The sequence below is a fragment of the Diachasmimorpha longicaudata genome, chromosome 18 (genome assembly GCF_034640455.1).
Source record: "Diachasmimorpha longicaudata isolate KC_UGA_2023 chromosome 18, iyDiaLong2, whole genome shotgun sequence".
NCBI classification, from domain to species: Eukaryota; Metazoa; Arthropoda; class Insecta; order Hymenoptera; family Braconidae; genus Diachasmimorpha; species Diachasmimorpha longicaudata.
In genome coordinates, this window is record NC_087242.1 from 3742584 (window position 1) to 3767314 (window position 24731).

General features: G+C 40.5%; 1 protein-coding gene across 1 annotated transcript; it reads right to left on the bottom strand.

Moving 5' to 3' along the window:
• Positions 1–687: 687 nt before the first annotated feature.
• On the bottom strand, positions 688–24056 carry LOC135171014 (uncharacterized). The gene is made up of 4 exons (XM_064137287.1): positions 22413–24056; positions 18053–18186; positions 7043–7100; positions 688–3021 (listed from the first exon to the last, which is right to left on the bottom strand). Exons 1-4 carry the CDS (start codon positions 22480–22482, stop codon positions 2885–2887), a joined length of 399 nt encoding a protein of 132 aa, XP_063993357.1. The 5' UTR covers positions 22483–24056; the 3' UTR covers positions 688–2884.
• Positions 24057–24731: the final 675 nt, after the last annotated feature.

Sequence of the window (24731 nt, forward strand, 5' to 3'; positions counted from 1 at the left end):
AAACATTTCGTTCTCGATTTATTGTGAAACGATGGCTGAAAGAAAATTGACGATAAAATAAATCCCTAAAATTATCCACAAATTAAAGGATTGATATCGTTGATGATGATTGATACTTTTTGAATTAATTTTATTAATAATGATTTTTAATTAATGTCGACGGGTAGAACATTTTCCGACACATTATCACCGCCGAGGTGTCTTGCCACTCCATCAATTCTCCCGTTGTCCTCTCCCCGCAGTTCGCTGGTCATTATTCATTCTTCTGCCATTATTTGACACATTTACAGGTATTGATTTCCTATTACCTCTTTTCCAACATAACAATCCGCACATTTATTTTATACATCATTGATGTATGTCGCCAGTGCTACATGCTGAAGAATCAGCATGCTCTGTGACATAATTTCCCAGACAGCAGAGCGTACTAATTCTAAAACAAGTGTCTTGGCATATTTTTTCTTCATCACCGAGTGATATAAAAATTTGTTCCTGTTATAATAATTGTTTAACTCGACTGGTGGATTGGCCAATCCTTTCGTCAAGTAGAGACGTGAAAAATTAGCGATGAAATTATTAAAAATAATCCGTGAAGTCCTGGAAGCAGCGATTTTTCCAACGAGGGACGTTGGATAAAATACATTCGAGAGTAGCAGATTGAAGAGGAATGATGGATAAAAATATTGATCGATTTTAACGGATCGATTTGTTTTATTGCGGCTCTATTATAAATGTACAATTTTTACGATACATGAGTGATAATTTTGTTCATTAATTTTGTATTTAAATTTCGTCGCTGGTTTTACTGGGCCCAATCGGCAAGTGAAAGGGGAGAATAGCATTTTCCCCATCAGTTTAACTGATTATTGTGGATTGTTCCGCTGCTCCAGTGATTTTATCCACATCTTCACAAATCCAGTGCTACAACTCGTTATTTTCCATTTTCCTTTCATCGTATTTGCTTCATATTTTTCTTTTCTATCCCGTTTATTCGTTTATTGTATCTTTGTACTATTTCGAATCGCGTTTATCACGTCCGTTTTAATTTCTTTATTTTCTGTGGAAGTTACCTGGTGGACCGTATTTTATTCGACGATATAATAGAGAAAAGAAAATGATGAAGATGCTATTACGGTCCGTCGATATTTTTTCTTCTATATGTATAATAGTGAAGAAATACCAAATAGAATTTGAGTTGTTGTGCGGAGAGGGGATCACTTGCATATGATAAATATCAATTTATCGAAATATTTTTTTTCCCCCTCGTGAAATAATATTTTTCCTCTTGAAATAATGGCATCGACTGATTTCCCTCCCACACAGACTCGAGTTAATGAATGATTAGATTTTTAAAAACTATCTAATTTCTCTACATTTATAAAATACGCGTTCTGGCTCTCAGATAAATTAATCTCACTCATTCGACAATAACTTTTGATATTCTTCGATAAAATTTGATTAACATTAGTTTATACTATCACAAGCGAGCTTCCAGTACGCCAGCTATCCACAATAACAGACTCAAAACTATACTTTAATGTTACAGCGTTAGTGTTCGCTCGTTAATTTATTTATTCTCATTAATTGATGTATAATTTTAGGAATCGAGCGTGTTGGTAATCTCTACCCAAGCAATAATAATTAATGTTCAATGATAGTAATTTTTTACTTCAATCTTCGTAGTTTTAATTCACTCTGAATGCACTAAAAGTTGATTACACCACAATGAGCTGAGAAAATGCCAATATTCCAATGCTAGTAATTAATTATTAATCAATGGTACCATTAATTTTGATCGAGGCCGAGTGGACACATCATCGTGTGAAGATTTCGAGAAGACTATTCAGAGATTTAAAAAAATGTCGGATGGCATATCGATCAAACATTTCCTTGAGAAGATCTTTCCAAAATCTTCAAAAAATGATAATGTTTTACTCATGACATTTGATCACGTGTGCTCAATGATTCTGGTAGCAATTGTCTCTCCTTTTGTGAATTGTACAATAAGTGGCTAATTAAGTAGCATTTGGTAATCGTAACGATAACAATATTTTTTTGTTTAATATTTATGAATATCGAGAGCTCAGTAAATAGTTTATATGATTGCGGAGGTGATGAAAAAAAATATTTATTCATCATTACATTTTTATTTTCTGCAAACCAAGTCTTTACCTCTTATTGCTCGGTTCGTACTGCACTGACTCGCCACACGGGGGTGAGGGTGGAGGACAGGGGATGGGGTTGTGCATGTAAAACTGGAGTATATCGGTCAAATGTGTATATGTATTCATGCATTATTTCTTTTTTCATTCTCTCTTTTTTACCGTTAAACGTCTTTCCCTCAACTCGAGCGGCAAACGAAGAGGAATGGCGGCAAAAATGGCATGAGGATAATAAATGGATACATACGAAGCTCATATACGGGGGAAAATATATATCGTCCGGTTGCACCAGGAGAAAAAAAAATAATGGAAAATGGAAAGAAGAGAGGATTGAAAATCAAATTATTGCTTTCACGAAAAGTAAAATTGGATAATGGAGGATAAATATAATTTTTAGATGAAATCCTCGGGAGAGAAATTAATTATTCAATTTTGGGAGATCGAAAATATTGCGATCCATTTTTCCCCCTCGATGGAAAAAATTCTACACAAAACCTGCTACTTTACACAGACGAAAAGCATTTACATAATATGAGCGTTAGTTGAACTACTGAAATTAAACTAGTTCTGTCTCGTCCAAATGAAATTTCTCAATTATTTGTTCAATTGAGACGTCAAATTTTCCGGGGGAGGATTTTTATGGCAACGTGGGGGGATGCATTTTGTGATGAGAAGTCTGTGGGAATGTCGAAGAGAGGGAAATTCTTTAAACTGAATTTTCATTAGCCATGGAGTCGACCAGCAACGACGAGGCTCAGGACAACTGATGCCAGCCAGAGTGTCGTTCCCCGACGTAGGCTGAGGCCACCACGATTGCATCCGTCGGTTTGGCAGCAGTACGTACGCGTGCCCCAGACCTCTGAAAAATAATAACAAATACATGAGCTGAGACTGAATATTTCTAGAATTTTATTAACAAAAAAAAATTGACTCTTCATTTAAAAAAAAATTCAACAGTAAATCATATTTGAAAAATGGTTGCAAAAATACGTTTAGATCTTCCTGCGTTAGTTTTATATTCAACATGTGATCTGGGTGGTGAAATCCTAGGACGCAGCACTCGTTAAACATTTTTTATCCCCCTCATTTTTTATTCTACCCCATCTCTTTAGATGTTCGCACTCTGTCCGGTGCCATTTGTTTTGGTTCACTAGGCATATCAAGTCCAGCGCGAGAATGGGGAAATTTTCATGTGGCTCTTTGACCGGTGTCCGGCCAATAGACGGGCAAAAAACCAGGGGGTGAAAAAAAGGGCGACGACGAAGCCAAAGTGCAGGAAAAAATGTAGATAGTGCCGCTCTCTCACTCAGCGTCCTCTGGTAATCAGAAATCGATGAGGTTCGTTTTATCCTCCCAACATTTTTGGAATAAACCAGTGAGAGGGATCAAAAGCATCTACTTCTGCTTCTCTCCCCACGATCCAATAGACTCTTTCGTTCCTGATGGTGCCTCTGAATGCCCATGACTCCCACGGCCTCTCAAATCTATTTTTCCATTTTTCCAACGGTAATATTTCTTTCGCATACATTTGCCGTGAGAGCGAGGGAGATGTTGTTTTCCAAGAGTTATTGTCACGGTTGCCAAAAAAGTTATGCACTCGAGTTTTCAAACCCTATTCATGGATTATTTTAATCCCGACCATCACCTGGTACCACTCACTCTCTTCTACAATTTTTTTTTCACTCACAAACTGCGATATTCATTCATGAATTTTTTTCGCTGTTTTCCTCCTCCAATATTTTACCGCATCTTTCCAGAGATGACAGTGGACGGAAAAAGAATAATTTCATTTTTTTATGAACTGCAAAATATAATTTTCCCTGATTTCTTTCGCAATAAGCGATCGCCCGAGGGTTTTCGCAAATAAAAACACAAATTTTGTCTGGATAAAAGAATATTTGAGTCCTCTCATGAATAAATGGTGGGAATTTAATTAATCGTCATATACATCCAAAATTATGAGACACACAGGTGATTTACACGGCCGTTAAATTTCATGAATTTTCATCAGACGAAATTCGTGGAAATTTCCCTCTGACCTAACGAAGGACACGGAATTTATTCAGTGAAAACCTCGAGCCTGTGGAATACTGAGAAAAAGCACTGAGTGAATAAGTTAAACTCGTTTGTTCACCGAGCCATCTGTTCCTAAATTGTCATACGATAGTCGACAATTGAGAGCTATTATGCACACAACCCCTGGTATAAATTACCAGAATCGTAAAGTAACCGCCGGGGCCCAGGCCACCTTGGCGATGATTCCGTGTGAGACAAGTTGGCTAAACGACTTGAGGGAATGGCTTTGGGAGAAGTTGATGTGGTGAAAGCACCAACTGGAAATCCCGGATATTTCACCTCACACGACTGCAATTCCAGTTCAATTCCCTAATAACCGTTCAACTTTAATAACTCGGGCGAATTCAATAATTTTCGAAATGGCAAAGATGAAAGGAATTAAATTGTCGAATCTCTGGGGCTTGAATTACATTCGATTATACAAATTTTTAGGTCGATCGCGAATTACAAAATATATAAAAATATATTCAACATGTTTACCATATCTTTTAGGGGAGGAACCCACGACTGGACGTTTTCCATGTCCTCACGTTTTCCAGGATTTTTTTCCCTCGCAAAACAAAATTATTTTAATATATTATTCACTCTCGGTTTTACTGCAGTGAAAATTGTTTCTTGAAAACAGATGTGTCATTGAATCCATTATTCATAGTGCTGAGTTACTGCGGGAAATGTTAGTAATGGATACGGTGACAAATTTTTATTTTTACTCTCAAAACGGTGTAAAAATGCAGAAATGCTTTCAGGCTTTTAGTGAGTCACAAACCCGGGCAAAAGTTCACCATCGACTACGTGATCTTAAATTGTGGATGTGAAACTACCCAAGTTTTTACCACCGGTTAAAATGTCTGATTTCCTTGAACCGCTCCAGAACTCCAAAAGTCGATAAAAAATTAAAATTGAAATAATAAAGCGATTCGTGTTCTTGATTTTCGTTCTATTCATTTAAAAAAAAATGGTAATGAGCGTCTGAAGCGTCTGAAGTAACGCTCGAAATTCATATTTCATAGCAGCGATAATTAAGACTGAGTATGTGCCACGACCTCTTAAAGTCGTACCTCATGCATAAGAAAATAATTCTGTCAAATTAAGACAGTTGTGTACAAACTCCAGTGAAATTTCCCCCAAAACTGACGAGCATTTTTCCTTCCAATCCCTTTAATTCGCGATTTTTTTGACAGGAAAATTCGAAAAAAATTTCCCACCCCCGAGAAAGCATTTCTCATTACTTGAAAGGATAATGAATGACCGGTTGTTTCCCCCCACGAGTTGCCTTTAATTATCTCCGACCAGGCTTTTAAATTGCTTCCGCAAGTTGCTGCATTTCGAAGTCACGCATTCTACCTGCGATAAAATAAAACAAAGAGAAATAGCATTCTCATCACCGCATATAAAGCTGAATCCACAAATAATGTACCTCCCAAACATTCATTTTTCATAAGTGAATCTACCCTTCCACCCAGACTGCCCAACGAGTCCAGTACCTATCACATGTACCATCCCTAAATTCTCCAGTGCTACATCCCCTCATGAAATAATAAACCACATCGAACCTCAGGTACCATCCCCTGAATTTTTCATAAACTAATTCACCCCACACCCTTCCCTGCAATTTTTTCCCCTGACCTCGATTGCCCACCCCCATCTTACCCCTCGCTAGGTCCTTCTATCATCCCCTGATCGCTCCGTCCAATTAACAACTGGATAATTAATCCAAATCAAATTTCCTAATTTTAATTTTCCACAATTTCCCCCACCCCCACCCACCATCAGGCCATCCCCCATTCGGAAGCTAAAAGTCACCTAATTTATCTCATCTCAACCCACCCTTCACTCAGTCGCAAAACGATTGAAAAAATTCCGGGAGAGTTTGAGTGTCGAGTGGTTACAAACTTTTGCCCATCGAAGAATCGACAGACAGGGGAGAAGAAACATCACAACGGGGAGTAAAAAAAATGATAAAACGGGGCCATCGATGCAGGAGTTTGGCATGTAAATAGGCGAATTTGTTTATCCAGTCCTGTGGTCCAAGCCCTCCCCTCCCACTCGATCGAAGAAGGGGATGGCCACGTAGAGGGCGACGGAGGAGAGACAGTGTGTTCCAAATCTCTGTCCGATATGCCTTCACTCTCCCACACAAGGGCAAAGTACATTTCCCCAGCTACCCACACACTGAAACAGTATTTTAGACTGAGTGTACCCAGCAAACAGCCGCACCGTACTCTATTTTGAGGATAAATGTATGGAGCTGAATCCCTTATACCATCTCAGCAACGTCAAAAGCACCTAGAAAAAATTCCAGGCTCTTTATTCACTCGTACATCCTGTTATTCCCTTATATTACTACCCCCTATAGTACAGCACATCCCCCCAGGATTGCGGAGTGATAGGTGCAGGGGTGAGTGGAAATCCCAGTCTCATTTCTTCGACTCGTCTTCTCCAATGCCAGGGAATCCGTCTGAGTGATATCATCACCGATATCATCGTCAGTCTGACGTGTGGAGGGTTCCCCAGGCAGTCGAGGAATTTGCTGGGGATAATAACGGAAATTTTACAAGGGTTCGGCTATTTTATCCGATGGGGATGAATCCCACCGATGGACTGTCGTTATTAGAGCTCCATAATTTATCGCTTGATCATAATGACTGTGGAGGACGTCATCTGGCCGGACGACTCTCAGACACTCGTCAGAATTCGATATCAGACCTTGATCATGTAGGCAATGCCTCCATTGGACTTTTCTCTTCATGTACTCAACTCCATTCACCAGTGGGGACTTTGCAGCAAATGTCATGGTAACTCACCCTTCTCGACACAGCTGTTTACGCAGTCCCGGACTGTTGATACCTCGCTGACATATTTCTGAAACAGTAAAACAATTTCGAGGGAAGATTAATCGAATCTTGACAATTTGAATTATGGAGGGGGTTTGAGGAACTGGGGGGAGGGGTCTCGTGTCTGGTGGTGGATTAGTTTATGGAACTGGCCCAATTTGTTTAAAATATTTATTATAAATAGATATCAGAGCTGAGTCGTGAGGTTTTTATGTCTAGAAATTTTTTTTAATGGGCAGGATGGGAGGAAGGAGGTGGAAATATCATTTCTTATATTCGGGGAAGTCCCCTGCACTGGCCCAACATCTGCGGTGGGAAAAATGTTGAGTCAAAAAAATGGTGCAATATGTCGGGAGAAAAAAAGATGAATCTTCAGGTGGGCATGAATTTTTCATGAAAAATTCCTGGAGGCACTCTAGTAGAAAACGTCGTCTGTCCTAAGGGTAATCGCCGAGTGTTTCATATCCCGACGGACTTTTTTCACCCCTTTCCTCCCAACTAGTGCTCACCCAGTGAAATTTCAAACCCAAGAGCCAATGATTGAGGGCATTCACGTAGAAATATGAGAGACTATCGGTTGAACTCAAAGTCGTGGAGACAATAAATTTTCTTTCTCTATTTCAAGAAGGGGGAGTGGTACGTCTGCTTTAATCCCTTTGAAAATTATTAAAATTTGGAAGAGCATGAAGACCTTTCCCGCAGCAGAGCCTTCGTCAATCTTCAGAAGAATCGTGAATCTAATTTAATAAAAGGGATTGGGATTTATTTTCGTGATCCCTAGTCTCTATGCAACGGAATGTTCTTATTGCTTCCTGGGTACCGAAATGTCCATCACGAGTATGTATATTTAGGCGAGAGATATTGATTTCTGAAGCAGCTTCTAGCCTAGCACAACCACTCAACGTTTTACATATCTCACATTTCTGTGGGGAAGTGGTGAACTAGGATAAGTGCAAAAATGAAACTTTTTATCCAGAAAAGTCCAAACATCTAATTTCGTTTGGAGAAAAGTTTCAATTGGAGCGACGAAAAATTTCCACCGAATTTCCCCTCCCAAAATTCATCAACCGCACCATCAACCACCTGAAACACAATCAGACGATCATAGGTCACCAAGAGACCCCATGATATTAGAAGACATCACCAAAGATGGTACCAAAATGGGATGAGCAGAAAAAAAATCCAGTCATTCCAGTTTACCGCTTCACTACGGACTTCATTGCTGGAAAAAAAGGCGGAGAATTGCAGGGAAATGAGTTGAAACGCGTTTTCGATGTATCTGCACAACCAGCAGATTTCGTTGCTTCGGTGGATATAACTCCAGTGGTAATTTCATCCAATTATCCAGCCTATTGTTTTTTCCCCGCATCCTGGCGTGCTGTCTTCTACCGCGATTCACTCCCGCTTCGTTTCCTTCCTTCCTGCCAACTACCAAACCAACTATATTCATTCATTTTACTTCACCTCCCTCATTTCCACCCTTTCCTCCTCACCGCCCTTTGTAAATTCCAGTGCAACTTTCATCGTCTAACGGTCCGTGTATTTAATAAAAACCCAGCGTTCATGAAGATTCCTAAAAAAAAATTGTTATATTCACTAAACTCTTCCTGAAATTCGCGATGAAAAATCATTTCCCAGGAGACGATCCCAGGATCTCACCAGAGGACATCTGAAATACTGAGTGAACTCTCAGGTTCAGAAATTTCTCTCAACGACATTAATTGTTTTTTACAACTGAGAAATTAGGATTCACTTCCAGTACTCGTTGGAGAATGTTAATAAAAAATTTCTCTCCACGTATTATCAGGGTAAAATGCTTTAATGAAAATGTGTGTTGTGCAAACATAATCCCGATAGACTGCAGTTCCTCGGGAAATGTGTGTTTGCCAGGGCAATGCGGCAACAAGAATAGGGTGGAAAAGGGTGGCGTCACACCTGCAGACGCGTTTCGCTGCAACTGCTGTGGGTAAATGTTTTTGAGGGTTGAGGAAAGACAGGAAGTGGATGGAGGGATTACAATTCTGTTTGGAAAATTGGCTCGCGAGGGCTTGGGTTCAGACTACAATTGTTTTCATGCAGCAATTCATGGGGGTGATGATGCTGATGATCATGAAGGTCTTTGAATTTCGTAATGTCAACGATTAAGGACCAGATTCCCTGGTGATGAGTCGACTGGAGGACTACGATACGACGAAAATAAGTGTTTCTCTGGGTAAATGGATACTCAGAAAAAAAAACTCCAAGTGAAGACTCCTGGGGGGTGGGGAAACGATCGGGGGACGAGGAAATCGAGCGAGAAACTCCCAAAAATAAGAGAAGACAAACTGCACCGAAAATTGGCTGAGAACTGGTCCGCGTGCCCGAGAGAATGGGATGTTCGGTGGAAAAAAAGGTACATGAGTATTGTCGACAGTTGGTCGACAACAGGAATATTACGTTCCTGAGAAGACACCCAAGCGAAGCTTCCAGGTCGCACTGTCTCACTAACATCTTCACGCCTCCAGCCCTCCACGTTCTGGCTTCATCCTGGTGGCGAAACAAAGCAAAAGCAGTGAAATAAGACGAGAGAAAAATAATACAAATGGACAAAAAAGAGAGATATCACGTACTTGGAAAATCAACCACGACTGGAGCAATGAAGGATGGAGAATGTGAAATATGAAAACGTGAGTGGAGAGGAACAAAACGAGTTCTGTGATCTCTTATTTCAAATGTCAGGAAAATAAAAGGAGGATAATGACGAAAAATATGAGACCTAAAATTGCTCTCATCTTTTATTTTCCTTTATTGTCGTCCTGGAGACGCCCTGACGCCGTGAGGGATTGTTTTTGTAATTGTTGTATCCCCATTATATTTTTTATTAACTCTACGATATCTCAGAGCGATCCAACAGCTCCAACAGCTCTGAGGGGACTTCCTGGAGATGCGAATGCAAATCGTCTCGATTAACCCGGAATTCTAGGGAAGGACTAGGTAAATATTTTTTTGGCTGGTTAACAGACAATTGTAAATGGCGGAAAATAATTTGATTGCAGTTGGACGATGTTGCGATCATCCCTTGAGATGGGCTTTTTCCCGTTTTTTATTGCGCCAGGGGAAGAGCATTTTCAATGCTGGGGAGTGTGGAGAGGGGCAAAATGAGGGCTGAGCCTGCCCGAGAATTATAAGAGGCTCTCGGTAAAGACAAACAATGAATTGGCAGGCGGATGCAATGGCTCTTTATACGTATATACAACGGGTTGAGTTGTATAAATGAGGAAATATGGTGACGTCGGATGTGGGTAAGTTGAACTAGAGAGATTGAGAGAGAAAACGGGAGAGGAGTCTTTGATGTTCCTCGCTTAGTTGGAAAATGAGAAATTAAATTCTGGGTGAATGCCTACCCCGGGGGGAAAATGAGGGGTAAATTCGTGTGTGTAAAAAAATGAAGGGATGTCAGTGTCGCAGGACTACATGTCGGAGGTGTTCAAGGGAGGCCGAGGCCCTTTATCCATCGAAAAATAATTTTTTCAAAGCTCCCAGTCATTCGAAAATAGAGAATGGATTTGTTATGAAGTTGTGGATCATTGTCAACAATTATGGAACTATTAATCATGTCCACGGGGGGGGTATTAATCGTGGTTCGATGATCAATCACCCGGGAAATCGCTGTTGCATCGTTACTGGCGAAAAAAAATATGATTTGCCGATTTTCGAAAGCTCGCATTGTCCCCTTTTTTCCCAGATGCCGACAATAAAAAGCGCTCGACGTGCGACGCATACTGAAACCGGCCAACTGCCCAGTAAAATGTGTCGTAACGCTTGCAAAAGAAAAGAGTAAATAATGAAAGGAGGAGAAATAAAGGGACTAGGGGAGTGCTAACAGGATGGCGCTGGGAAAGATGAGCCATTAAAAGTTTTACTCTTCCCTAGGAGTGAGAGGAAGAAGTTGCAACAATCAAGTCTCTGGAGGGAAAAAAAAAATCAACAAATGTGGGCCAATTTGTCATGTTGGCTTGTGATGGGAGTCATCAATTTTCCTTTACATCTCAAAACGGCAATAAACTGTTGTCATATTTTCATCGCATATAAATTCTCGGACACACTGTGATGCAAATTTGTTGCCCTCTTGAATTATGTAGACCCGTAAACGTTTTTACGATTCACACGTGTCATTGTTGCAATTGTCCTCTCCCTCTCTCGTTCGAAATCATTAAAAAACGATAACCCAAATTCTCGAGTTTAATGCAACATTTGTGCGTCGAATAGTCGCGGAATTTTTCCCGAAAGAGTGATATTTACCAGAAAATTTCACCAGAGAATTTACTGCACCCTCTTCGAACAATTTTTCGGAAATAGGAAAAAATGACGGAATTTTTTGTCGCACCAAATATACATCACGAGTCATAAATTCTCCCCTTAAACATCTGAAATGACCTCTGGCTTTTTACCGCATGGTGAATTCTGGTCCATTTATTTTTTTCTTTATGCTGTCGGCCATTTCGTGGTAATTATCCCATAATGAATCGCTTCATAATGTACTTTTATTAAGCTCGGTAGATGCTCAACTGCCGGAAGGAATTTTAGATAATCCCCGTAGCGTCGAGTAATTGTCGTTGACGATTCCCCCCCATTTTTGTTTTTTGTTTTACAACTGTCTGGTAATGAACGACAATTATCAGAAGTTCGGGGTGAGACGACAATTTATACAATTTTCTAGGCCAATTGAATGAAAGAATAGAGTTAACTATTTGCAATGGCCTCTCTGGGTTGCGATAATGAAATTTAAAAAAATTGTTGGGAAACTTTTGTGTCGGTGTTGTGGGGGTGAGGTACAGTACAAGGTAGTGTTGAGCTTCCTTTTGGCACAGCAGCTGTTACTGAGGGATGATGTTTTTTCACTCAGTACATATTCACGTCTGTGTTACATAAAACTTTCTCGTTTGTTACATAATACTGGATCCATCGAACCGTCATTTAAATCATGGAAACAGAATTAATGGGGAGTTCCCGATAAAAACGTATGAAAAAAAAAAAAAAACCCGCATATTTTCATTATATTTTCATATTTATGGGGGGAGAAAAACCACCCCCTCGAGGTACAAGGGTAGGAAAATATCTGTCTGTGGAATATTCTCCTGGAGATTTAATTCTTTGGTGAACTTTTCGGTGTGAAAATTCTCGAAACCGAGGGATTAACTAACTAATTTTTATAAAAAATTTCCCACCCTCTGGGGCGGGAAAAACTAATGCGGGTTGTTAACAAGTCATCCCTAATGCCACTGTCATTGGTTTCCCATTACGCTCAGATGGCCCTGACCCATTACATTTGTTCGATTAACAGCTCTGGGGACAACGGGTTTGGGTCCCGATGCAACTGTACCACTCAAACCTCCATGTCACCCCCTGGGCGCAGCCCTACACTAAATTTGATAATCGAACAAGTATATTTTACCAGTAAGTGCTGTCAGAGGCTGATGCCACCATCTGCGCTTGAGTGATGATAAATGCATAACTCTTTGGCCCAATTGGGACAAAATGTAGTTTCCACTGACATCACTGGATGTGGAGAGAGAATGGGTTCAGTAAAAATGACGTGTGTGCTGAAGGTCTGGTAAAAATGACGAAAGATTCAGTCAGATGTCCAGACTCGCTCCCTAAATGATGGGCAGTTCCGGTGAGTCAACAGATAAAATGACCAACAATCAGACATTTAGAGACAATTCATGGGGAAAGGAAAATGCCATCAATTATCCTGGAAGCCATTTATCAAATGCAATATCGTCGATGGTACACTGGAGCACAAATTCCCACCAGGTACCCGTGGTTCCATCTCCAATAAACCTCAATGCTAATAAATTACCATTGAATACTCATTGAATTTCGTAATTTTCGACTCCATTATACCTGACTTTATGACACCCCTTCCAGTTTTACAATTATCTCATATATTCCAGTGTCCCATGGGCTCTCGTTTGTCCCATCCCCGACGAAGATGCGTTAGAACTAGCGAAATCACTACAAAATTCCCTCTTCACTCTATCATTCTTCCCCTTAAAAAAAAAATAAAAATTAACGTGTGAAATTAATAAATGGAATTACATTTGCGAATATTCCTGAAGTTTTCATTAGATTGTCGTCCCGGGTGGACGAGGAGGTGACAGCAGGGGAGAAGGGAAGAGAATAATTAGATGAGAAGGAAATCGGCCTTCAGGAGGGGAGGGTAGAGAGAGGGGGAGTGAAAGGGCCGAAAAAAATATCCGAATTAGTCTTCCAGCTATCCTATACTCCTGGGGGTCTGCATGGCACATACTCCACGCTGAGCCAACAGGAGGGAGGAGGGATTTTGTGCGGCTTACCACCCATTTTCCAGTCGATCGGGCGAAAATTGCCGTCCCGATATATATATCCCAAAACCATACGTCTGTATCTTCTTTCAGAACGAGCTGAATATTACACGAGTCAATGGAATGCGGATTGACCGCTAAATCGGCGATGATCAGGGATTATAGATGTTTACTATTTTTCCACCCTGATCGATAGTTAGACGATCGATAGACGGACAGATGATGAATTAGAATTAACCCCTTCTCCCCGTACCCTTTTCCGGACGATTCCTCTATCATTTTTAAAAAAATACCGTCTTGACTGGAGCTTTTAAAGTCCAGATATTTATTCGAAAATTATTCCTCCCATTTATTGACTTGAATTCATCGAATTCAGGGAAATACCATTGGACGAGAAAATTATGAAAATCCCGAAGGATAAATTCAATGAGACCGGAGAAATCTGATTTATCCAAACAGCCAGAGGTATTATCCTGAATGAGAACGATAATTCCATTCATCTGTGTGTCTCCTCTCCAATAGGTTCACGGAATTAGATCGGAAAGAATTTTATTATCGGTTTCACCGGTGTTATTCTGTCGTGGACTGTAACTTCAACTCGGCTTCAGAATAATTTCGAAAAGTTTATTCCCAAGAGTATTTTGAACATCTTCCAAGTAAATATCGATCCTGGGTCGTCCTCTGAAGACAGAAAATTGTTCAGAATAATTTTTAGAAATTTTACAAGTCGAAAAAAATTATAAATATGAATATAAAGAGTTTCTGAAGGTCATTCGCAGGAGGAAAATATTTTTATACGAACGGTTAATTAATTATTGCTGGAGGAATCTGTAGGAGTGAAAGGAGACCTCAGTGTGGATGGTGGAAAAGTTCTTTTATCGTTTTCAAGAATGACGAAACTGTCAGATATCACCTAGACTAAAAGCGGGGATCGCCTATAGCTGGGGCACAAAGAGGAAAAAATCTGAGAGGATGTGATAGTGCGGAAGAAGGGGCATGTTGGCTATATATATACATATATATGGGTATATATATTCGGATCGTCAGTGGCGGCTGCCGAATATTCAGACATGCGAGTGAGATGGAGAGAGGAAAGTTGGATATAGATAGAGGAGGGGAAGAAGGGAATCGATAATACGATAATGGTCCTGGCACATAGTTCGCCACGTGGGGCAGAACAGAGTTCAATCTCTATGCAGATTCGGGGGGAGGGGATCCTTCTCTGCTCTGTAACTATCTCCTAGTCTGGACAGTTGAGGATAACTTGAGAATCGTTACTTTTCTAAGTTTTTGTAATCATTCTAACGGCACGGGGATATCTCCTGGTCTCCCAGGTTTTTAAACCTCGAGAATCCAGATGATTCTCACGTAGAAAAATATGTCGCTGGAATATCTGTGATGAGGTCCTGGAATAATCTTCTGGAGATTTTTTTTTTAGAAGGAAAATCAGATTTTTGAGTCGAACTTTCATTAAAAAATATTCTGAATCGTCGGGGTTTTGTTTTTTTTGGAATTTTGTAGTCTCCGATCTCGTCTATTGTATGATAAATGTAGGAGTCGTGAGCTCTTTAGGGATGATATCAACGATAACAGTAAATTCGAGGTCTCTTCATTTTTCTAACCGAAGGACTTCAGTTTGTCGACTTTCGCGTCATCCGGAGGATGAATGGCGGGGTGGCTCGAGGTAAGTGTAGATATGAATTCCAAATTTTCATGCCGGAAAGGACGAATTTATTGGTGAGGATAAGGGCGTCGGAGATGATGGATGCACCATTAGAAATCGCCGGTCCGTAAAATTCCTCATTCGAGGAATATTTACCATCATTTGTCCGCCCTCTTGACCCCGTGAAGGACTCAAAGAAATAATAAATTGTCCCTGGGGTAGGGCCACCGAAGGACTCGGGACAATAATTTTTGGGAAGTTCTCGTGATGACTCTGGAGGGTATTCCAAAGACAGATAGTCCACTGGCCTACAATGGATGTGTAAAATCTCTGTTGAATCAGGATCACTGAGTCAGGACCACTTGTGATTTCGCCATAAACTCAAGATACAGGGTAAACAACTGTGGTTTAATACTGGCCCTGGTGAGTGCCTCCAGTTGGTGTAGGAGGCCATGTGTTGTACCGTGACCGATGTGGCACTTGACGTACTAAACTGTGTTAGAGCGTCACTTGGCCAGATAAGACCGATATTGACTGTGTCTGTGTCAATCGCGGGTCCTTTGTTACTGATGCATCTATCAGGAGGGCGACCCGAGGCTGTTCATTATCAAAAAATTGTCGCTCCATAGCAACAAATACAGAATCGTCATCAATACCCAGGAAAACCTAAACGTAAATTGCATTAATGAGTGGTTTACCCTTCACCAGAGTGTCAATTTATTTTTAACTATGCGAGAGTTAATTATTTTAATTATTGCTGTCGGTTTGTCAAAGGACCTTCGGTTTTTTTTTGATAAAATCTTCACACTCCATGAGACAATCCCCTTGTGTTCATCCCTTAAACGCCTTGCGATTATCCCCTAATTTATGATTCTCCAAATTCTATTGAAATTCAGGGTCTCAGTTACAATGTTTATATAACTTTCTGATTATCTTATAGACACAAAGTTAGCTCGAACATCGCAATGTCATGCCAGTTACGGTGCTGTGCACAAGACAAACATAAAAGCTCCAGAATTTCGCTGGCTACTGGTCATTTCGTTGAGTAAATTCCCGGCGTAAACCGCATTTATGATGGATACCTGTACCTAACAGAGACATAAACTTGGATTTTCTCGAGCAGCAGTACCCATGAACTTCTACATCTGAATCCAGTATTTTATTTTTTTTTATTTTCAAGTTTTGAGCTCACCGGTGCGGGGTTTACAGCTTTGTTCCGTAATCTAGTTTCAAACTTTGACTGCGGGATCTTTTGAAATGAAATTTCTATCATTTTTATTTTTTAAAATCAAATGATTTACACGAACAGACCTTTTGCTCGGAAAATATTTGGGAGCACTAGAGAATTTATTCTGCTTGAATTGAAAATGATCACTTCTCGTATTTTTTAAATCCACATTTGTTTGCAGGGAACGACTTTTTTAAGGTCTCCAGGAGAGAATTTATTGTTTAGGGCTTCGTAAGACATATGAAGGTCTAGAAAAATTTGTTTAATCGTAAATCCGTTTACTCTCGAATTTTTTTATCACTGCGTCAGCCCATAAAGAGTCCAATCAATTTCCGAACTGAAAGACTGAAAAAAAATTAATGATTTAGTGTTCCCTCAGTTCTGAGATTGTTCTACGTAGGAATATTTAGTGTGGGTTAAACAAAAAATACAAATAAATTAGAGGGAAAAATATGGAAAGTCTACTTCACACACTCGGCTGCGAGAGAAAACTTGTCGACCCTAATGAACGGTTAAGGTATTAATTAAGCGGCTTTTTTCTTGCTTCCACAGGTACGGTTAATCTTCTGGTTACGAAAAGTAGGTTATACCGGTCATAACCAGCCTCCCTCCGCAGAATTCCTCAAGTTTTCATTTTATTTCGTCGTTATTCTTCTTTATTTCATTTTTATACAATTTTTATGGTGTCGATTTTTTTTACACCGAGTCCCACCCCCCAGCATATTAATAGCGATTCTGTCTAATGGAATTTCAACCGCACTCGTGTGGCTGATATAATTAGTGGTGTCAAGCTAATTGAGAGACTAATAATATAGAATTAGGTATTATTTATTTATTCATTCCAATTAGTGGAACGATCGAGGCTGCGGTGACGTCCGAGTCGATCCCAGTCACAAAGCGAAATAACAACAAACATTAATTAATACTTAAGGATAATTTCCTATCAAATTGTTGGAGACATTTTCAAATATCCGAAAATGACCTATGAAATTATCGCACCCTCTGTTTTGCCGTTTCCCAATGTTTTTCGCGTTCCGTCTCACGAAACGTTGACGCTAACCACTCGCCACTGGACGCGAAGTTCCAACCGGTTCTCGTTAATTAAATAATTCCGGAAAAATTATGCACCTTTGGAATATCGTTCAGGGATCTTCTGAACATATATTTGACCCACCGAAGGTTAAAAGACCCTCCAAACATGTCTGAGACTTATTTCAAAGACAAATATTTATCACCGCGCTTCTCCCCTTTGAAAATCGCACGACTCACCTGGTAATTCGATACAATTTCTCATCGAATTTTACTCCACTCGTGGATTAGTACTGGAGTCGCATTGTTTGCGTTTTATATCGATAATGATTATCGAATTTTACTCTCGCGGTAGCGAGCTCCGATGGAAATGAGACCGGAGCGGAGAGAGAAAGGGAGGCGCGAGTTAAGCCGCAATATTTTCCCATTCATTTTTTATGTACACATATATATGCATTTATATATATGAGCCTCTCGCCCCAGCTCACGTACATCCATAAACCAAAGCATCATGCTGCCATCCAATCGTGGCACTTATGAATATTTCAGGATGAGTGAGACAGCGGTAGCAACCCCCCTCCCCCCTGCGCCCTTTCCTTCTTACTGCGAGGGAGTACAGGCCACCTCCCTACGGCCCATTCTGTAGATGGGTGACGAGAGTAAAGGGTAACCAAAGAGCAGGGGATAGGGTGCAGAGGGTTTGCGAGTGTAAAGTGGGATCGATCGATACTCACGATGCACCATTTAGCTGAGGTTGGACACTCCTGGAGATGCATTTGAGCGGTCGAATTGATGCAGGGGGTGATACTACCTACACCATCATTGTACTGTCCGCATTTGTAACAGCTGAGGACCCCCTGAGACTCTCCTGCAATGAAAATTAGATGGTTTTTATTCAATTTGTTTAATGTTTTCGGGAGCTGCAGGGGAATCACCGACTGAGGGATAAACCGAGATTAGTGGGCTTATCTCGCAATCGGTTTTTTATCAATATCGACGAATCTAAGGGAGATAGCGGATTTTTTGATAAGACATTTTTTGTAGAGCTTAATTCGTTCTAGAAAAAAGGTTCTGATAACAATTTTCCTATCTGCCTTAGATTCGGAGATATTTGGCCTCGATCATTCGGTCTTGATCAGCTTCATTATAATAAATATTGCAAATATTTTTAAATAATAAAATTAGTCTTGGGGAGGGACTTGAATGCACTGATCCAAATCAATCTTTAGATACGTGGGGATGGGTGAAGAGACTAGCGGGGGAAAATCATCGGGAAAAATGTCAGCAAAAAGACCCCCTCGGGAGTTTTTGTAAAAATCCAACTGGGCCTCTTTTCAACAACTAATAAAATATTACTCGAGTGCAGCTTGTACTGCACCGTCAATCCTAACGCAACTCCCTCCACATGTGGACTATCCCGTACCAACTTTTCCAATTTCTTCTCACGAGATTGGCAAATCTGGTGGGCGGAACCCCCCGACCATGTTGAATCAATATAAAACTCGGTCTAGCCCTCACCTAAAACCCCTTCACTTTCTACAACCGTACCCCTTTCATCGGCTTCATTCCGTGGAATCATTAACCCCGAAATCACAATTATTATTATTAACAATTGGTGTTCGTTCAAATATTTGAAATGAAATAAATACATTTTTCGACGTTCGATTTTACCCTTTAATTATTTGACTCTCAGGGACAATTTGCCACTTGATTTTAAATAAAATATCCCGGTTAAATTCTGTATTTTGAAATAGTGTGAACTTTGTTTGAATTTTCGTTCGTTGCACGGACGAAATAAATTTCCAGTCGAATAAAACCAGGAAGCAGTCACATTGTTTTGACAATGTCTCTGTACTTATGAATTTCCGCACTGCTGGTACTGACAAAATGTTACTGTACTTTTTCAACAGTTTGAAGATAATTAATTTCGATCGGACTACTGGGGTAGGAGATGTCACTGTCACATTGGCGACTTGAGTCACAATAAATACGTTTCAAGTCCTCGCTTTTACGGCTCACATGGCTGTGAGATAATTTTCAATGTGACCTATTTTTCGCTAGGACCCTTGAACAGAAAGAGAAGCACAATGTTTTACGAGTACCTCAAAGTGTGTAACGGCCGCGTCGTTTTACGACGGGGAATTTTTTTATAAATCCCCAGGGCTCAGAGGAAAATTATGAAAATTTCCCCCTCCCTCACCGGCCCTCTTTGGCGTTTCTAATGAGGTTCATCGCAATTAAACTTTCTATTAATGCACGAGAAGCGAAGAATACTATTGCAAAACATTTAGGCAACAATTCCGAGAAGTGGTAATTATTTCCGAGGGCTAATTGACAACATATCAGCAGAGAAAAAAATCAGGGCTGACCAAAAACTGCTTTTACCACTGAATTTGTCGCATTTTCCTTTTTTTTAAATAATAACTGCAAAATTTCTGTAGAAGACTGAAATTACAATGGAGTGTCGCATTTCGTCGTTGCGTATACACTCGTTGAAAAGTCTCGTCTCCGTTGAGGTCGGGTAAGTGTGGGTTGAGTAGCATCAGGCGCACTTGAGGGAAGGGGGGAGAGGGTGGGAAGTACCAAAACACTTCCATTCTACTCTCGGGTACCCGTTCCTTATCTTATCGGATCGCCGAAGATGGAGAGAAGGTATGCCAACTATTTCTCCGATCCTCCCACCCCCACCTCGACGATGGTGCCTCTTATTCATTGCATCTACTCTGCACACGCTTGCCACTTGCATTCCCAGCCGGAAACCGTCTCCTGTGTGTCTTTGCGGAAGATCAATGATTTGATTCGCAGAATAATAAACATTCGCATTCGCATCGTCTCGGGGTGAACTGCAGTAGATTGATCGGGCGATGTTTATCCTAGACTTGTTCCCTTAAATTTTCAAAACAGTTCTCTTCATTGGTGAGGGGAAGTCCCTCGGGGATGATCTGAGACAGAGGTTCATTATTTTTCGGGTGAATTAATTACGTCGTTGATCGGATGTTGGGGCAATATTGGACCGAGTTGAACTTTTGAATACAATAATTTTAGTTGGAAGGGAATATTCGATACTCGAGGGCTTTAATGAAAAATGCCCTTCGAAACAGCGAAATGTATTTTCAATCCATTACTCACAATTCAGAACGTCATAAAAAAGACTGACAAAGGGATGTAAAAAAATTGTCAATCTGGAATTGTCCAGTGAAAGAAGCCCGGGGGATTTTAATCCGTCCTCCGAATAATTCCGATCCTCAAGCCTCAAAAAGGCCCGGAGTCTTTCTCTCTTCAGTCCATTCTCACCGATCAGTTGTTCCCTAACCGTGAAAATCCCCGAGATGGAAGCGGCCACAACGACGACGAAGTAGCAGTGATAAAAAATGTCAGTTAAAAAAAAATATATCCAAGAAATCAAAGCCATAAAACAGTAAGAGGATGTAAAAAAAACTATTATCACAGAGGTAAAAATTATCCGCGATTCCGTAAAAGAGAGGCCATTATTATATTCACAACCAACGGAATTAACTTCAAGTACCAATTTGTTACGTTTTATTCTTCCTTTCCAGGCACGTAGCCAGGAAATCTCAGAGACCGGCGAATTAATCGGAGGAGAAAGAGATCACCCAAAGGATCTCAAGAGCCAAGCCAAAACGAGCCCCCAAAAGAAATCTGGAGAATAAAAACAAAGAGGTGAAATTAATGAAAAAAAGATGATTAAAAAATCACGGAGTAAAATTGGGTATTCAATAGACAGACGAATCCACATGCTATAGGGTATCACGTAGATGTGGGAACGAAAATTAAATCAGTGAATTTAATTTGCAATCAGAAGACTAATTTATAATAATGAAATGCGGAATTTATGACGATTATTCAACATTTTGGATGAGAAAAAAAAAATATTTGCCAGGATCACGAGGTCATGCCACTGGTGCCGTAAATGGCCAGACCAGAGCTGTTTTGATGGGGTAAAACAATCATTCGAACTTTTTAAATAAATCCAAATCGTTGAAAAAATCGAAAACGTAGAATTGCACGTAAAGGGAATGACGTTGTCCAGGAAATCCTCTTTATGGAGGAAGTTATATGCGATGGCAGTGAGCATAAGGCTCTAGGTAACGCGCAATCTCGTATTATATCTGCCTCCGACGGCTATGGGTCCTATTCCTCGGACCGGTCCACTTCAATAATTCAGACGTGTCAAGAGCAAGACCTAGTTCAGCCAAAAAGATGATGTATATATATTTTCCGTTTCGATCATTTCTCCACGTTCATTTCCCCAGTCAGGACTTATTACGCTCCCCTTGACGTGCTCTTTTTCCCCATTGGGCTCTCGGTGAATCTCGGCTTTCAGGGAATCCACTCGAGGAGGAATCTTAGCGTTTCGTAATTGTTGAAACTGATGATCGTCCACTCCTTCTCACACACCCTCCAGTAGCACGGCCAGAGTGGCACTTGCCAGACACGATGGCAGCTCGGGGGGAAGGGGGCAAGGGGATTCGCTGGGATCGAGTTTCGAGGATGTGTTAACATACTCTATCGATTACCGATTTTCAGTGCCTTGGCCCGCACTGGGGCACGTATTTGTTTTCATTAGCTGGTGGAAAATATTCAAGTTTTTCACGGGGTGAGTTGAGGGAAAATTGATTGAATTTTTCGAGGGCTGGGAACGAACGCAAACATTTCGGAAAAAAATTATTTTGTGAAGAAAAAATATTTTGCATTCGGTTGAGTCGGTCCCAGAGGGACCCAATAGTGTTTCGATGAGGAGAATGTTATTTTTCTTGAGGATAACTATGTTAGAGAGGTGCCTCGACGATGGTCGACACCCTTTGAGGTAAAATTCGTGTTTTAAAATTTTATTCGGCAAATTATTGACGCGGAAAAATAATGGTTTTTGCATTGGTGGGGGTGGGATCAGTTTCATGCGCTTTCCCAGTTTTTAAATGTTTTTAAAGGTTAATTATTATGCTGGATAAAAAAAATCTGACTGCAGGCCTTCGGGCAGTGGCCAGTTGCAGGTTCTCACGAGAGCGTGCACCAAATTTCGTGAACAATAACAGATAAAAATTGACAAAATCTTCAATTTTCGGTAGTACGTACCAATGCAAGACATCAGGAGCAAGAAGACACTGCAGATGATTATGAGAGGCACTTTTGTCCACCCAGTCATATTCCTGAATATAATAGTCCTCGGTTTCCTTGCGATAAATTCACAACACCCTCTTCACCGCTCTCCCCAGCAAATAAATTTTCTCAATAACTGTTTCGCGTTCGCTTCGATTTTATAACTCCTCGATCAGCCCTCTCACAATGAATTCCTCGCTTCCTCGATTATTCGACTGGGGTCCTCAAATCCAATAATACATACGCGCTGATTCTCCAGCCGTCATTGTGTCACAATTTGCGATGTATCCATCTCACGTTTATCTCCTTGTGGACAGTGGTGGGCAACGCACCTTCTGGATCAAACTGCCGGAATTAAACCGTTCGTTTACGGGATTTAATGCTCCTATCGCATACGAGACAGGCTCCTATGATATCATGTCAAGGACAATGATGAAGGATTAACCAGAGGATGACGAATAATATTCAATGTTAATTACAAATCCGTTGAAATGTGTCAGCACAAAGAGACGACTTCAATGCTGTTGGGGGAGTGCTTCATTGTTCTTCGATTTTTCAAATTTATTGTTGACTTCTTCTTGGTTTATTTGTTTACCTTGACGACAGATGACAATCTCCAACTGACGTCCACAATCACCAGCACTTTGGTCCTCCCCTACGAGTCTTTTCGAATCCTCTCGTTGCTTATTTTTCTTGCGAATTGTTCGACGATCTCTTCCACTTTTTTCCCTTTTTCACTCTCTCGCGAGTAATTAGTTGATTAATCGATTTGTTTTACAAAGTAGTGATTGATTATTGAAGATTGCATAGGTGAAAATTTGGTTCAAGTCACTTTTGGTGAAATTTTAATAAAAAGTTGTGAAGCCGTTCTGAAAAGTTGTCGGTTTGATAAGTTTATGAATTTTCTCCACACGATTCGATGTCTAGTATGCTGTGTCAGCCGATAAGTGTTTTATGTTTATTTAAAACTTTTATTGGTAATTATTATGGGATAACGATATCTCAATGCAGTCGTGGCTCACACGGGCAACTGACGGCGAACGGATCCAACGGACATTGGTCTGGAATGAAATTTTTCGCGCATTTGACTGGTATGTATCGTGACGAGGGAAAACGTGCAAGATGGACGACACGTTGGGGGCAGCACCAGTCGAGAGGGGGATTCCCAGTGGGAGTTCTCCCTTACCGATTGTCGGACAGGCGGTTCTACTGTACCGGCGAGTTCTGGGGGTTTGAGTGACGCCAGGCACTCCACATTACCGACGTGATTTCACCCAAAAAAAAATGACTTTCTGTACTTTTTGGTGGTACTTCTGTTGATTAATTGTAATTTCCATGTGGGGTTTAATTTGTAATACCCATGAGTAAAATATTTTGGTATTTTTTTATACATCACAGAATCATCGACATCACATACCACTGCCCATTTGGAAGGACAAAGAGTTGGTGGGGTGGTCCCCAATATTCCGGCTTCCCTCCTTCCCATGAAGAGTCGGACAACAAGCCTTCTCAAGAATTTTAATTATGAGCGGTCTGATCATAATTGCGGGGCTGGGAATCGAACCCGAGTCCACAGTGTGCGAGTTGAGTATGCTGGCTGTGCGCCAACATATCAACTGAAATATTTTATCTAGCTTTTGGTACATGTATGAACCAATTGGCCAGATGAAAATATTTCTCTCCGTACCGGGAAGAATAGATCTTTTGAATTAATTTTTGGAAATCTAAAAACGACATATTATGGCTGAAAAGCATAAAGAAACATTTCAAAGGCGGAGAAAACAATATCTCCATTCTCGACTTGTCCCCGTGGCAGCGGGACGGGACTGCTACTGAGGCGTTTCGGCTTGGCTGAGATGTAGATACCCCAGTAGTACTCGTGGCGCCCCGTTCCCGCTGGGGTGACATCACGTCGGTAACGTGGAGTGCCTGGCGTCACTCAAACCCCCAGAACTCAGCCACTACTTTGGTCTATCCTCTTTGGATGGGCATTCTCAATACGGACACATAGTTAGAAGGTAATTAGCAAATTTTGAGATGAAACTAATCTCAATCATTTGGGAATAGTTTAGGATAGTTTAGGAATACATTCGCATAGTTTAGGAACTAATAGTTTATTTATAATCAATGACTCTTTTATTGGCGTATAGTTAGCAGGTGGAGCAGATGATAAGTTCGAATCTTAATCGGACTTGCATCGATCGATGTAACATAATTTGGGAAGTCTAAAAAACATTAATTCAGAGTTTAGGAATTAACTGTTATTATTTAATTAATGGTTTTCTAATTGTGACT

Excerpts from the sequence above, each read along its gene's own strand:
- LOC135171014 (XM_064137287.1), bottom strand. The coding sequence starts at position 22,482 with ATGACTGGGTGGACAAAAGTGCCTCTCATAATCATCTGCAGTGTCTTC. Across the intron at positions 18,187-22,412 it reads GCTCCTGATGTCTTGCATTG|GAGAGTCTCAGGGGGTCCTC; the intron begins GTACGTACTACC and ends TTTTCATTGCAG. Across the intron at positions 7,101-18,052 it reads CCTCAGCTAAATGGTGCATC|AAATATGTCAGCGAGGTATC; the intron begins GTGAGTATCGAT and ends TTACTGTTTCAG.